A 16,272-nucleotide genomic window follows, 5' to 3' on the forward strand; every position below is an offset into this window, starting at 1 on the left:
TGTGTACGCTTTGTGTGTGTGTGTGTGTGAATCCTATCAAAATGCATCTCGTGTTCTTGCTATCACCGGTCAGTCTATGTGGAGTGGCCTGGGTCTGATATTAACGCTCCACAGTGTTACTCTGTTAAAACCACCTAAATGGCCCCATTTTCTCCTTGCTTCCTCCCCCCACCCCTCATAACCCCCCTCTCACTCTCTCTCTATTCCACCACAAACACACCCATCCTGATTTAGCCCAGCAACCAGCACCCACTCACTGTCTCTCCATTTTAAAGCCATCAACACTTGCCTCCTGTCGAGCATTTGCGGTAGAATTGTTTTTTTTTTTAGAGGTCAATATTATTCGGACACCCACATGGATTTTTTTTTTTTTTTTTTTTGAATAAATGTTTTGTGAAAAGGTCACAGTGAAAGCATTCCATAAAGTGCCAATTGAGTGACAGCGAGTTATTTTTTCATTCAATGCTTCAGTGCTTCTTCTCGAAACATGGCGGCTGTGTCACTATGCCACAATACAGCAATTTTTTTAAATTCTTTTTCTTTTCTTTTATATCCTTTTCAGTGTTTTATTGGTGCTTTTTAAATGAATAAAACCAGCTTAATTACTTTAATTTTCTATTTTGTGTGTGTTTTTTAAAAATTATACCAGCAAATCCGTTTTTCTGCACTTAAAATAAAATGCATTATATGTAAAATGTTATATTTGAAATATAATAAGGTCATAATAAAGAAAGGGAAGGAAAAACAAAACAAAATTTGTCGACTCAAATCAGGTTTGGTCCAAAAAGGATGTCAAGATTCATATTTTTGACATTCTTGATGTACTTGAGGGCATTTGCATAATCATGCTTGCTTGTTTGTTTAGTATTATAAGCTGTTAAAGGTAATAAAGTGACGAATCATATAAAACAGACGATTTAAATGTATATTTAGGAGTCTGCTGCTGTACTGGGTTCACCTGAATTACTTGCTCAAATTCATTTGCGATATTTTAAACTATTAGGGAGGGAAATTGCATGCATGATATTAATGACATAAGCACTAAGATTATATTTGTAAACCTTTTAAAAGAATATATAAATGGTGTGGTGAATTAACGAGAGACTAAATCGACTAGTATCGTATTTCAAACGTGCTTAAATGTATTCCTAGTGCATTGCGATGTTAATTAATGTCAACGAAGTTACAGCCTGCATAACAATTATAAAATAAAAAAACACTACTCACCATTCAAAATGCACTGGAAAAAGATGATGGCCAATATCCACATGCCCCGCTCCTTTCAATCTCCAAACTAAGATTTTTCTTTGCCCACTGCACACTTTTCCTCCAAAAAAAAAAAAAAAAAAAAAAGCCGTTGCGCAGGAAAATGAATATCTGTAATTAGTAGTTCCAGTGGAAAGGGTGCATATGAAGCAGAGCTCTCGCTCGCGTGCGCTCCCAGGCTGATTGTCTCCGAGCTGGGATCCAGCTGTGGCTCGCGCGAGATGGTGAGCGGCGGGCAGGTGCGATGCTGAGTCAGAGCGCGCGCTTACTGAGGGGGACTGCGCACAGGTGTAGTCTCGTGCGAGGAATTAAACAGCGGGAAAGTAAATCCACTGAATTATTAATGATTACAAATCATATCGAAAAAGTTTACAGAAAAGAAAAAAAAAAGAACGAAAAAGAAACAAAAAAGAAAAAGCTCTGAAAGTCCAGCGCGTGAAGGGATCGAGACGATGGCTGTTAGCTGTACTCAGAGCAACATCCCTCTTCACCACCTCGCACCGTCCAGCAGTCAGCAAGCACGCGCATCTTCCCCTGCTGCACTGATCACTCCAGAGCTCAGCATCAGCACCAGAGCATCACACAACACAACACCCCCCTCTCTCTCTCTCTCTCTCTCTCTCTCTCTCTCTCTCTCTCACACACACACTCTCTCTCCTCTGCAGCCTTAAAGGTGCAGGGGTGCTGCTCTTAAAGAGAGAGTCCAAACACACCAAAAGCAACCCTAAGAAATCATGTGATCAGTAGGCTAAGTATTATCACTCACATGCAAACAAATTAGGGTCAATGATGTGAGGTTCTTTTTTATTTTCAAGCTATTTAGTTATTAAATACATTGCAATGCAAAGAATACAAACCATATGATGATAAACGTTATTACATTTTTTTTTTTTTTAGTTTGTGTGACAAGTAAAAAAAAGTCTTAGCGTGTAACCGTCTCCATATTGAAAAAAAAGAAAAAAAGCCTCATTAAAAAGGAAGCCATCTTGTTGTCATGTGACAAGAAAAACATAAGAGGACCACCAATACAAATATTAAACAATATACCATTTTTTATGAAAATGTAAATAATAATGTAAAATAGAATTAATTATTTTTCACATGTATTGAAAGTGCAAGTAAAATGTTATTAATTTATTTTACTTTAATTGAGTTACACCACTGAAAAAAAAGAAAAGAAAATTGTAAAACTTTACAATACTGACTCATTTGTTAACGTTAGTGAATGCATTAACCAACACAAACTAAAAATGAGCAATATATTCACACAGCAATTATTAACCTTAATGTTAGTTCATAAAAATGTTCATGTTCACAGTAACTAACGTTAACAGATACAACTTTTGATTTTAAAAACGTATTAGTAAATGTTGAGATGAACACAGGTTCTTGAGTTTTATTGCACACCATACATGTACAAAAGTAAAAAATAAACAGCGTGGAATGAAGGTAACAGTAACATCACAGTTGTGTATGACAACTTCCAAATGATCTTAATTGGATGACATGAATTCATGTCATTTAATGCGGTTTATGTTAGGATTCAGGACCCCTGAGGGCGTGCGAGTTTCTTTTTTTCCGTCCCTTAAGCTGGCTCCATTAATTGACCTTGACAAATCAGAGCATTTGCCTCCTGCGCAGTGAGGCGTTGGTGCGACTCATTGCGTTTTCATGAAAAACATTAACCTTTAATTAGATTTGAGTAGCCTATGTTCTGTCTAATAATAACACAATAAACTTGATGTTTGTATATATTATTAAAAATGAGGAAATAAATGGATGTGATATCTATTATTATTATTAAAACCTACAAGTACAATTAATGACAATAATAATATTATTTTAAGTAGGTAACACTTTATTTTAGAGTCCTTGTTACATGTAGTAACTATAGTAATAACTATAAATTATGCATAATTGCACCCAACTAACCCTAAACCAAACCCTAATCATAACACTACAGTAAGTACATGTAGTTAATTAATATTACTCAGTCCTTAAATGTATAATTACACTATAACAAGGACACCCTAAAATAAAGAGTAATCTTTTAAGTATTATATGATATATAATATATTAAATTCGACATAATTTTTCATATATTATATTTAAAAAAAAGAAATACACTAATGTGATATTTATTATTATTGTAATTATGAACTAAACAATTACTATAATATTGTTTTAAATATTGTGTGTGTGTGTGTGTGTGTCATACTTAATTCATTTTATTATATTAAAAATAAAGAAAATGACAATTACTAGACAATTACTATATATCCCCTAACAAGGCCACATATTAAGGTCCGGGTCAAGGTGTTGGATGCAGGAGAAATGCAGGAATAAAGATCTGAGCGACTCTGGCGAGGGCCAAATTATTATAGCGAGGCGACTAGGTCAGAGTGTCTCTGAAACGGCGGGATGTGTGTGTTGTTCCCGGTCAGCAGTGCTGAGAATTTACCAACAGTGGTCCGAGGAGGGACAAACAGGGTGTTGGCCGCCCAAGGCTCGTCGATATGTGAGGGCAACGAAGGTTACCCCGCCTGGTCTGAGCCAACAAAGGTGTACTGGCACAAGTCACACACAATTTGAATGATGGTAATGGGAGGAATGTGTCACAACACACAGTATATTGCACTCTGCTGCATATGGGGCTAACCAATCAGAGTGCCTGATGACCCCTGTCCACTGACCAAAGTGAAACTTCTCTAAAATACTTTAATCTGAATGGTGAAATCCAACCATTGCTGATTGTTGTTAGTTTCACATGTCTTATCACGTGCTCTCTTACTTATATACAGTAATAATTCAATAGCATTTCTACGTTTCTTTAACTGCAGATCTTCTATCTAGTGTGATTTGTAGACAATTTGCTCCTTTTCTGGTGTGTGCAAGCTCTGCCTGTGGTTTTCAGATTCAGCACAGATCTTTGCATGCTGCAGAATACAGGAGCTGTCACTCGTCACTGCCAAAACCACAGCACATCATTAGACTCAGCCACCGCAACACGACTAACCCTGCGCTCCAGTCTGCTTCTGCTTCATCCTGATACATTTACACAAATCCCCTCCACATACACAACTTACTAAAGTGTGCTGTTATGATTAACTCAACAGGCGGCACGAAATACAAATTCCGGTGGCAAATGAAGCCAAGAATCTGAGAATCGGTCCAATCTCTTCTCAGATAGCCCTGTGATTTTTAAGGCGCCCGTATTGTTCCCGTTCCCAGTGTCCGGTAGTGTTGTGTTTTTTTTACACGGCTGCCTGCTGTCTTCACGTGAGCTGCACAAGTCATTTCATTCTCCTCGGATCTTCCTATCCCCCCACCCACCGCCCAGCACAACCTCTGCACCATTTACTGAATTACAGTTTTTTTTCCTTAGGATTCCCTTTAGGTGCCATTTTTGTCTCATCTTGTTTCTTAAGACATGTCGATATCATTTAGCTATTTATTTTATACGTGAATGACAAGACTTGTGCTCTACCTTAAAAGGCAACACATTCACTCTGATTGTCTCCATGCATGAGGCGCTTCACTGCAGCATAGCTGAGCTCCCACATGCATGTTGTGCACTGTAAGCTTGTCTAAAGCAGCCATTGATTCACAGAGCATCCGCTCAGACCAGACAGGCTTTTGTCACGAGATGCGAAACGGAGAAAAAGCAATGGTTTCGTGTGCTTTTGTAGCCGATAACAATGTTGGCGCTCGGTTTGCACAGCCCACGCGAGACAGCCGCAGTCGGCACGGGAGTCGTGTTGGCTGCTATCACAGAGCAGATATCAGGGCGGCTCTCGCTGTTCTTTCTCAGGGGGCGAGTCATGTGCACCAGGCACGCCGAGGAGGTTGTGTCCACGGATAGGCGTTGCCCATGGACACGTCTCCTGCGGTTTGCTCTCTCGGAGTGACTCCAGCCTAGAGGATGGGAGAGAACCTCGGGGAACGGATAAAACACAACAGCTAATTATGAGCAGGACAGGCAGTGGCCAGGAGGGATATGGGATGATGTTTGCATGTGCCTTAGTTTTGTAAACCGTTTTATGCATTCTAAAATAAAATAAATAAAAAATACATTTGTTTATACAATAAAGCAGAAAATAGTCCAGGAAACATATCTTTTGGCAATCAGAAATCACATATATACATCTATAAATCTATATTCTATAACACTTTGCTATATATTATTGAAAACATTATATAGTTCTATATAAGTAACATTTAGAATAAAAAAATAAAAAATGATAGAATAAAGTAGGGACACTGTTTGCATGTGTTTAGAATAGAATAGAATAGAATAGAATAGAATAGAATAGAATAGAATAGAATAGAATAGAAAATAGTCCAGGAAACATTTGCAGGATTCTCATAGGATTTGGGACGCTGTTTGCATGTGTTTAGAATATAATATAATATAATATAATATAATATAATATAATATAATATAATATAATATAATAGAATAGAATAGAATAGAATAGAATAGAATAGAATAGAATAGAAAATAGTCCAGGAAACATTTGCAGGATTCTCAGGGATTTGGGACGATGTTTGCATGTGTTTAGAATAGAATAGAATAGAATAGAATAGAATAGAATAGAATAGAATAGAATGGATTAGAATAGAACAGAATAGATTAGAATAGAATAGAACAGAATAGATTAGAATAGAATAGAATAAAGTAGAAAATAGTCCAGGAAAAGTTTGCAGGATTCTCAGGGATTTGGGAAGATGTTTGCATGTGTTTAGAATAGAATAGAATAGAAAATAGTCCAGGAAACATTTTCAGGATTCTCAGGGATTTGGGACGATGTTTGCATGTGTTTAGAATACAATATAATAGAATAGAACAGAACAGAATAGATTAGAATATAATATAATAGAATAGAATAGAAAATAGTCCAGGAAACATTTGCAGGATTCTCAGGGATTTGGGACGATGTTTGCATGTGTTTATAATATAATATAATATAATATAATATAATATAATATAATAGAATAGAATAGAATAGAATAGAATAGAATAGAAAATAGTTCAGGAAACATTTTCAGGATTCTCAGGGATTCGGGACGATGTTTACATGTTTAGTTTCGTAAAATGTTTCATGCTCTTTAGTAATTCTTATTTTGTGCTTGTTCTGGATTAGAGCAACATTGGTAAACCTCTTGACGTGATATTATTTGTATACAGCGGTTTGAATGATGCTTTTAGACAGCTTTTTTTTTATAGTTTTGATACAATAAGTGTTTCCCATAAATTTGTATTTTCAGCACATCTCTCGCTCTCTTTCACTTGCCTTTTTTTTTGTTGACGTGGTTGATACCCATTACAGTTATGAATAGTCACTGTGTCTGGATGGTCCCTGGAGCTCTGCCTATATTCTGCCCTAACAAGCATTTCTGTGCCGGAGCATCAGCACCGGAGCTGCCGCTCTTGCAGCTGTTGGGCTGGAGAATCCCTTACAAAAGCACACATGCCTGCAGCTCTCCCCGGACTCTTCTCACATGCTGCTTTATTTCATCTAGAATGTGGCTTACAATAAATGACAGAATCCTACCGGATGTCCGGATGTTCCTCTGCATGTGTAGTGGTTGTTATCTGTGACAATAGAGAAAGAAAGTACAAAAGGAGAACTTTAATCCCTCATTTAATTCAGTTGTTACATATTCTTTCTCTAAAAACATGCTGACATTGTAAATTATAATTAAATGCAATACATTTTAGTCAATATGGATCTCTTAATGTTTTAATAGACTATCAGAAATGGCAGAAATCATGCAGTAATATTCTATATTTTACTATATATTCATAATAGTATTCAATAATATTCTAAAGTTTTATATAAAAAAAATGATTAAATGTTTAATTAAAGTTAATTAAAATTACATTTAAAATTACATTTTCCATGATTCTCAGTTACACTTTTTTCCAATGTGGTGGAATATTTACTATATATTATCAATACTATTCTATAGTTCTGTATACATTAAATATAATTTAAAAAAATTACAAATAAAGTAAAATAATAAAATAAAGAAAATACTCAAACATTTCAGGATTCTCGGTTACACTTTTTAGGGAATATTTCAGTGTCATATAGAGATTGAAATTTAAAGAGATTACATACAGTATCTTCTGAATAAAGAACTGAAGAAATAATGCGTAAATGTCGGCTACAGTCTGTACTTTTGCATGTTATGTGCTGGCATTAACTAATATTATCTGTGTCACAGCTTCCAGACACCAGAATATGATCAAATGAAAAATGATGTACAAAATGATTTCTCTTTCACTTTCTTGTCTAAAACGCTTAGGATGTGACGTGTGTTTGACTTCATTAATACCAGCAGTCGGGCGCTCATGTGAATGAGCTCGTTTTACAGGAGAGGTCCTGCCTAATAAGGTAACTCCCATGAATCACTGGAAGCTAAATGAAACGGCGAATCTCTCCCACACAGGAGAGTAAGCGCTTGATTGGGCTGAACAGTCTTAATGACCTGCTGTTGGGAATCCATGTATTGATCATATATATTGAATGCTCAGAGTCTAAAGGCTCAATGCAGCAGCGTATTCATTCAGATCTCATCCTCTCAAGCAGGACGTCCAGTGCAGAGCTGAACAAAAAACACTTTCATCTGTAAATCAAAATCATCTTCTTTGATCTCTGTTCAAAGGAAAGGGTGAAAGAAACCAACTAAGATCTGTCGTTTTGCCCGTTTATAATTATTTTTGATGATTATTTTGAGTGTGTTTTCTGTGTATGAATAAAGAACTGCTGACCCTTTCTTTTATTCTGATTATGACACCCCACCCTGCCTCATTGGCCACTGACCGCCACCCGCCCGCCGGCCTGCTATTGGCTGTCCACACCGATCCACGCCCAGCAGGACTCTTCAGGCGCAATGCAATAAAACAGGGCACTGTAGGAGAGGGAGAGAGAGAGAGAGAGAGAGAGAGAGAGAGAGAGAGAGAGAGAGAGAGAGAGAGAGAGAGAGAGAGAGAATGAAAGGAGCCATTGAATGAAAGAGGCATTAAAAAGCATCATAATAGTACCTTTGATATGTCATTGCAGCTACAATTTCATCTCCATGTTTCCACTCAAATGCTAAACATTAAGCAAATATATATGTAAAAAAAATGTAAACAACAATCAGGTAAATGTAGTAAACAAACTATTTTTACATTGTGAATTCATAAGGGCACTATTATGTTGGGGGTTGATTTTTATTTTTATTTGATTGTTTTTCTTATTTTTATTTAACAGATTTAATGGTAAATAAATGGTCTTGAAGATCATGCCTGCATCGTTTATTTTTGCTATTCAGATCTTTAATTTAAAGATATAATTGTCCTTGTACCAGACTATATATATACTGTAAAAAAATATATAATATGGAAATTGATCCCAAAAAATATTTATTTACTACTATTATAATCTTAATAAAGAGTGCAAATCATTTCAATAGTTATTTGAGAAAATTAGATACAACAATATTTGCATACATTTGCTCCTAAAATATTTTGTACCTTTTGAAACTTGAAAATCTGAGATATATGATGAGGAAATGACAAGCGAACGATTACTTATTTTTTTTCTTTTCTTTTTTATCATATTGTATCTTGCATCCGGCTTATTCCAAATGTATGAAAAACTATTAAATGTTTGTATTTAGGATATATAAAACACTATGATAGCCTCAACAAAGCAATTTTGGACACTTTATTTTAAAGTCTACTTGTATAGTGTAACTATACATTAGAACGGAGAAATATTAATTAACAAAGTTACTTACCGGTACTATATAATTAGTTCCATGTAATTATGCATAATTTACAGTTATTACTGGAGTAAAAACGTGTAAAATATGTAACAAGAATACTGTAAAATGAAGTGTTACCAAAAATGTCTGTCTGAGAATGCTATTAAACACAAACGTAATATGGTGGAAATTCCATATAGACTGGTTCAGAAAAAAAAGAATGAGCAAATAGACAGAATTCTGTTGTGATGTCCACTATTCCTTAATAATTTGTGAGGTTGTACTGCATTTTTGAGCGGGAGACAGATCCACACAGGACTGAGCTCATAGGCAGCTGCTGTCGGGCTTGACACTGCACAGTAATCAAAGCCTGATTGTTACTCTCACAGCCGTACAACACATCTGAGTCAACTTCTGACAAAACCCTCACACAGGCTTGCAGTGTTGCTTAGTAACCAAAGCACATGGCTGACCTTATATGTGTGGTCATAAAAATGTATGAAGTTCTTTTCTTTATTTATTTCTCGATTTGGTTTCATTTTCTCCAGCTGTGTATCACCAGAGGCAGAATCCCTGTGTGTGCACATCATTATTGACTGATTATATTTTGACATACATATTCATTACTGAATATTATTGTTGCATTTCTTTACCTCTAATTTGAACAGAAAAATAATATACACGATTTTCCTAAATAATTCTGCTCATATTACATTATATTATCTGCTACTGTTGTTGTTATTATTAAAGGGGTTCTTTACCGCTGGCAAAATGGCATTTCAATAAAAGTTGGCTTCCTACAATAGGCTTGGTTTATTTATTTATTTTTAATCGGTGCTACCTGACTAAAACAGAGAAAAAAGGCAGTTTTTTTGAAAACTGTCTCCACTGATGAATAACAACCAGGCTAACATGAAAATGAGGTCCGATGTCCAAAATCCTGAACCACCCCTTTAATATAAGCAATAACTACAAATTTTTCATATTGTAGATTTTTGTAAGGCTGGGAAAAGTTACTGAACAGAGAGTGCCTTTCCGTTTTACACTTACATAGCGGAAACCGGTCTTGTCCGCAGAACTGCCGGCCCGTGGCTGTGTTTAAGGCCGGCAGCAGCTGAGTAGATCAGCGGGACATTCCTCCCCGTCTTTCCCACAGGACACACAGATGTTGGGATGGCTGTCTGCACAGCTGTAGGCCTGCCATGCATGGAGGAACCTGCAACCGTCTGACGGAGAGACGGCAGGTTGGCACAGATGGCGAGGAGGTGTACGGAGGGAGTGAGCTGGCAATGGAAATGGGAGGGCAGGTACCAACATAGCCTCCATCTGGACTCATGACTGGAGAACAGCCACGGGACGTTAACATCGCTGCCGCTGAAGACCTGTCAACATGACAGACAGATGAATGTACAGCGCTGCGTTTGGTATGTGCAGATGCTGCTTAATGTAGACGGTCTCAGCTGTGAACTTGAGCAGAAGAAATAATGCCCCAATTATCCTCATGAACATTATAATGTGCTGCACAATTAGGGATTTTTTTCAGTTGGATTGCATTCAAGCTCCAATTTGAACTCAATTAGAAAAAAATTCTATTGAAAAGTGAAATTTTCAGTAAAAATCAGTAAAATAAAATAAATGAGACAATATATGCAGTTGCACAACTAACTTGTTCTTGAAAGTGTTTAAATTGATCTGCCAATTTCAGATTTATAATATAATTAACATAATACAATATAAATGAAAAATAGTAAAATATAATCAAATAAAACAAATGAGAAAAATAATGCGAAGCAGTTACACAACTAATTTGTTCTTGTATTTGAAAAAGTATTTGAATTCATATGGCAATTTCTGATATATTATTAATAATATAATATAATTAATATAACATAATATAAAATAATATAATTCATATAACAATATAATATAACATCATACAATGTAACAGTGTAATTAATATAATAAAATAAAAATTAAGAATAGTAAAATATACTCAAATAAAATAATATAAATGAGACAAATGATGTGAAGCAGTTGCACAACTAATTTGTTCTTGAAAGAGTTTGAATCCATATTATTGCAATTTCTGATTTAGTATTATTATTATTATCATTATAAATAAAAGAAATTATGTGAAGCAGTAGCACAACTAATTTGTTCTTGAAAGAGTTTGAATCCATATTGCAATTTCTGATTGCAGACTTGTATTTTGGGAAATCTGTGTACAGTGTGAGACAAGGAAGGAAGGAAGGAAGGAAGGAAGGAAGGAAGGAAGGAAGGAAGGAAGGAAGGAAGGAAGGAAGGAAGGAAGGAAGGAAGGAAGGAAGGAAGGAAGGAAGGAAGGAAGGATCTATTTCTCAGGAGGAACAGTTGAGAAGAGACAAAAGTCTCACATTCTCTCCATTTAATCTCATTGCTTGTCGAAGAGACACAATGAGAGATTGAAAAGCTCTTGTACAATTTTTCTTTCACACAGAAACACTGGCAGAGTGAGATTGACATGCAACGCCACAGCTTTTACTCTGATCTGAAACCAGATTCTTCTTCCCTTTCATCTTAAAGCAGCACAGACGGACTTCAGATCAACAATAAAAGGCAATTCAAATCTGAAGCTAGTCTCTCTAAAGGCGGGAAATTACATTTTGCGACAGAAAGTCTATTGTTCTATAGTCCTAAAAGACTTTCAGGTGTATGCAGCTGAATATAGTTTATGATGATCTATATGCCAAACTTCTAAAACAGGGTATAATGGGTTTAATGACACCATGTTTCATCTATTTTGGGATTCTAGTTGATATGGATAGTGTAAATTGAAAGGCAGATGATGAAGTATTCTGGTGAAGTCAACTCCAATCTAGATTTAAAGGTCATTTACTGTACGTGGCGGTTACACAAACCAGGCTATAGCTCAGTGTAAATATGCGATGTAAGATATTCTTGTTTTTATTTATTTACCTCTCTCAATTTAATTCACAATCCATGCTGTTCGGTTCAGTAGGCCATAAAATGAGGTGTTGTTTCATTAATGAGAAATAAAAGATGATTGCATCCTAGAGAAAAAAAAAATTAAACACTAATTGTGTTATTCTACAACTGTCTCAATTTATTTGCCTCAATTACAATGCATCACATAAAACATTAAATTAAAAATATGAGATGAGGACCGACCGTCAGTGTGCAGCGCTGGTTTATTATTGTGGCTGGAGCCCAGAGAAGCTGGAGACTTCATTCGCCATCAGAGAAGGTGTCAATCACTCCTGTAGAGGACATGCTTTACTGCTGCCCGAGGGCTCCTGTGTGACCTAAATACAAAACTGTCAACAGAAAGACTGACCAACACAGAACAAGCTGAAGAGAAGAGAATCGCATAGAATATTCTGTCTTTAGACACTCACATAGATGATTATTCAAAACATACACTTCTATTTATATTGCATAGCCTACACAGGAGAAGTAAAAATCAACCACTGCGTATATTAGGTTCCAGTGTGTTGTTTCATCAATTTACATTATATAATACTGGCTGCACTTTATTTTACAGTGCACTTACCTAAGAAAGTACTGGTAATAGCCTAACTCGCATAAGGTAACTACATGGGTTAAGGTTAGGTAGGGGTAGGTTCAGGGTTAGTACTAGTTATTGCAATTACTATAATAAGTTCATAGTATGTACATGGGTAAATGGACTGTAAAATAATTTAAGTGAAATGAAGTGCTACCATAATACTATACTGAAAATTACATATGCCTAACTTACATTTATCACAAATATGCTATCATGGAAAACAAGTTTGAAACCTAAATCAGTAAAAGTTGTACTTACATGAATTCAAAAGGTACAGAAAATCTTTCTTGATGGTTCATTAAATCAAAAAAAATTGTCAGAAATGGTACTAACATTACAAGAAATTGCACATGTAACGAATAACGTTAGTAGGCCTAGCAATAACGTTAGCTACAATTCTATTCTAGCCAATATTGTCAAAAACACTGGGTTATAATTACTAAATATTTCTTAATTAGCTTGATTAATCATGTTTAATATTGTAAAGCGTTCAAATGTTTAATGTTTTTAAAGAAGGCCTGTAGGTGAAAACGAAGGGAAACCCCACAACTACGTTCTGAGGTAGTTTATTGTCAGTGGTTTGTTTATCCTGACAGTGACGCCCCCTTCTGTTTGTCAGGAGAACTACATAAACACACTGGCGCATGATAGACTATTCGCTTTTATTCTTCCGTTTTAGTATCTAAAAAATATCCGTATGTAAATATCTACAGTTTTAAATGAAAAGCATTAATATTAGATATAAAAAAGTAGTTTATGATTAAAAAGTTTGATTCTAGCTGGCCTAAAGGCATTTTCAAAACACAAGTAGCCTACTTAGGATGCAACAGACGTTAAGCCAAAGACGCTGGTGCAGAGTAAAAGAAGAAGAAGAAAATACTAGAAAACAATACAAATATGAATATATCATTTGACATTCCCTATATACAGAAATAATCTGAAGTCAGCAGGTAGTGTTCCTCTAATAAGCCTAATATTGCTCGTGTTGCTGAGGTGAGCTGATAGTTGATGCTATTAGCTGATCTTAAAAGCAGCACAGACTGCTGATGTTCAGGAGAATCGCACACAGCAGCACTGGGAATCTATGAACGCTGATGTATGACATCGACCTCAAGAAGAGAGAGAGAGAGAGAGAGAGAGAGAGAGAGAGAGAGAGAGAGAGAGAGAGAGAGAGAGAGAGAGAGAGACTCTAAACCCATAACTGCCCAGTAACAAGCTCTCCCCCCTCATTGGCTGCAGAAGCAAGTGTATTTGATCAGGCCCTCAGACTAAATGACACACTCTGTTTGATCTGAGGACACAAAACCTCATGTGAGAGCGAACAGTAGACCTCAGCATCTGTCCTCTCTGGAGAATCTGTGTCCTGCTGCTCACACCTGGGTGACTCCGCAAAGGCATAGTTTACTCAAATATTACAATCCTGTCACTCAAGCAATGGCGTTCCAAATTATCTTTCCTTTAACACAAAAGTAGATGTTAAGAAGAATATCATAGCTGCTCTTTTCCATACAATGGAATTGAATAGTGGGGATGCCAAGCTTTGATTGCGACACAAAAGCAACTTAAAACAAAGTATAATAAAACTTTAAGTCTTCTGAAGACATAATATGATTGAAAACAAAGTACAATAAAACTTTAAGTCTTCTGAAGGCGTAATATGATTGAAAATGAACTATCATGTCAGTCAATCATTGGTTCTCTGGTAACTTCTATCTGAAATTGATATCAAGCCTGCTGTTTGACCATACATTTATGGTCCAGTCTTATATCATTGTCAGTCCATTAGAAAGTAACCAGCTGGTTTTGTTTCTAAGTTGTTGTTTTTTTTTGTTTCTAACAAACTAAGTTTTTTTTCCCACAAAAGTGAGAATATAATTTCCATTTTTAACCTTTAAGTGTAGGCCAGGGGTTTACAATCATTTAATCCCCAAATATAATCATCCTTGTGTGAGGAACCTGGATATTAAAATTTAAAAGCATCTATCTTTAATAAACACCGGTTCATACACTGGAAAATTTATATTATAAATATAGTTTCTGTTAGTTTTTATTTATATTACATTATTATTATGTATTTTTTCCACTCACTTATGTAGGGCCTATACTGTTAAATATATTTTTTATTTATCTAATTTTAATCTAATTTTTATTTATTTACATTAATCAACATTTTATTTATTTTAGTTTAATTTAATCTATTTAACATATTAAGTAATAGTTTTAATCACATTAATCATTTATTTATTTATTCTAATCTAATTTGTTTAGTTTATTTACGTATTAATGGTACAGAAGACTAATAAAAAAAAATATATATAATATAAAAAATACCCTTTATACCGTCAAGACCATCAGTAGTTTGGGTTAAGTTTGTTTTCAAAAACTCTTTTACACAAAACCTAATTTATTCTCGTAAGGCCAGAGTTGACTAAATCAGACTGCCATTTTTGGGTTTATGGACCTCTCAGCACATTTTTACCCGGTGGAAAAAAATAAATAAAAATCACGGGAAGCAGGTTTGTTTGTCAACACACCATGGGTTCCCTGCCAACACTTCCCTCTTACAGAGACCGAGAATAAAGCTGAAGATGAAATGGGTTCCCAGGCTGCCGTGTAATTGCACAGCCCTTATGTTGAACCCCTTGAGCATTCATTCAAATGAGGCCGTAATTGCCACATCTGTTAACCCTCTGAAGAGCCGTCAGCCGAGTGTCACGCATCTGCTAATTGGTACAAACAGGTAGCAGACGCTGATCTCCTCCACTGAGCATCTGCCGATTAGAGTCGCAAATTCAATGAGCGCTGATTAAAGGTCCTGCTAAAATGGCAAAGGAGAGGTTTAAATACTGCTGCTGAATATGCTATAACACTTCATAATGGTGATTAACAGAGCCAGGAACCGCGAGAGCTCTGTGGGTTGGTGTGAATTCATTTTTTTAGGCGTGAAGAATAACTGAGGAAAATGGGTCATAGGACTTTTACTCTTGTGGTTTGGGTCAGCGGATTGAGAACCTGAATGCCCCATAAAGCCATAAAAGATATGTAGCCTATACATCCAATAGGAGGTTATCTGGAATTAATTATTCAAATAATCAATTTGTTTACAGTCACAGACAATAAATAGTAGGCAATATTAATATAAACCGTATATAGTTTATATTGTCCTCAAAATATATGAACATGTAGGCTAAGTTAAAAAATCATAAAGATATAGTAATATCAATGTTCTTGTCAACTACCCATATACAAACTTAAAATACTGCATCACATATTTCATGCTATGCATTTGAACTTTGTTTTTATATTTGGACTTTGACATTTATTATATTTTAAAAAGATTTTATGAAAAACATATATTATATAAATGCTTATATTTTAACAATTTTATTATCAAACTTGGATTATATATATATATATTTTTTTTTAAATATTTTTATATATTTATATATACATATATATTTTACAAACATATATATGACTGGATATTATTATATTTTGAGGAATACATATGATAATATCAAAGTTCATATTTCATATTAAAAATCTTATTAAAATATAATAAATAATGTAAAATTCCACATATAAATTAAAAAACATTATAAAACACAATTGTGTAGCAAAATTGACTCAGTATTTTAAGTAATTGTATATGTGAGTTGTAATTGAGACAGCTTGAACATTTT

The 16,272-nt window shown here is 35.1% G+C and overlaps 1 protein-coding gene across 2 annotated transcripts in view; it reads right to left on the reverse strand.

Annotated features, from left to right (window-relative positions):
* dscama (Down syndrome cell adhesion molecule a) overlaps positions 1-12,937 on the reverse strand; it is an 85,283-nt gene extending 72,346 nt beyond the window's left edge. The window contains exons 1-6 of one of the 2 annotated variants that reach the window (XM_079598963.1): positions 12,848-12,937; positions 12,193-12,338; positions 11,980-12,074; positions 10,075-10,406; positions 8,045-8,184; positions 6,822-6,862 (exon numbers count right to left, since the gene is read on the reverse strand). In XM_079598963.1, the coding sequence (XP_079455089.1) occupies positions 6,822-6,846 (25 nt within the window). In that variant the 5' untranslated portion in view covers positions 6,847-6,862; positions 8,045-8,184; positions 10,075-10,406; ... (1 more) ...; positions 12,193-12,338; positions 12,848-12,937. Of the gene's footprint in view, positions 1-1,227; positions 1,811-6,821; positions 6,863-8,044; positions 8,185-10,074; positions 10,407-11,979; positions 12,075-12,192; positions 12,339-12,847 lie in introns of those variants that run through there. The other variant, XM_079598962.1, reaches the window with a different exon arrangement.
* Positions 12,938-16,272: the final 3,335 nt, after the last annotated feature.

This window comes from Phoxinus phoxinus, assembly GCF_949152265.1.
Source record: "Phoxinus phoxinus genome assembly, chromosome: 23".
Classification (NCBI taxonomy): Eukaryota; Metazoa; Chordata; class Actinopteri; order Cypriniformes; family Leuciscidae; genus Phoxinus; species Phoxinus phoxinus.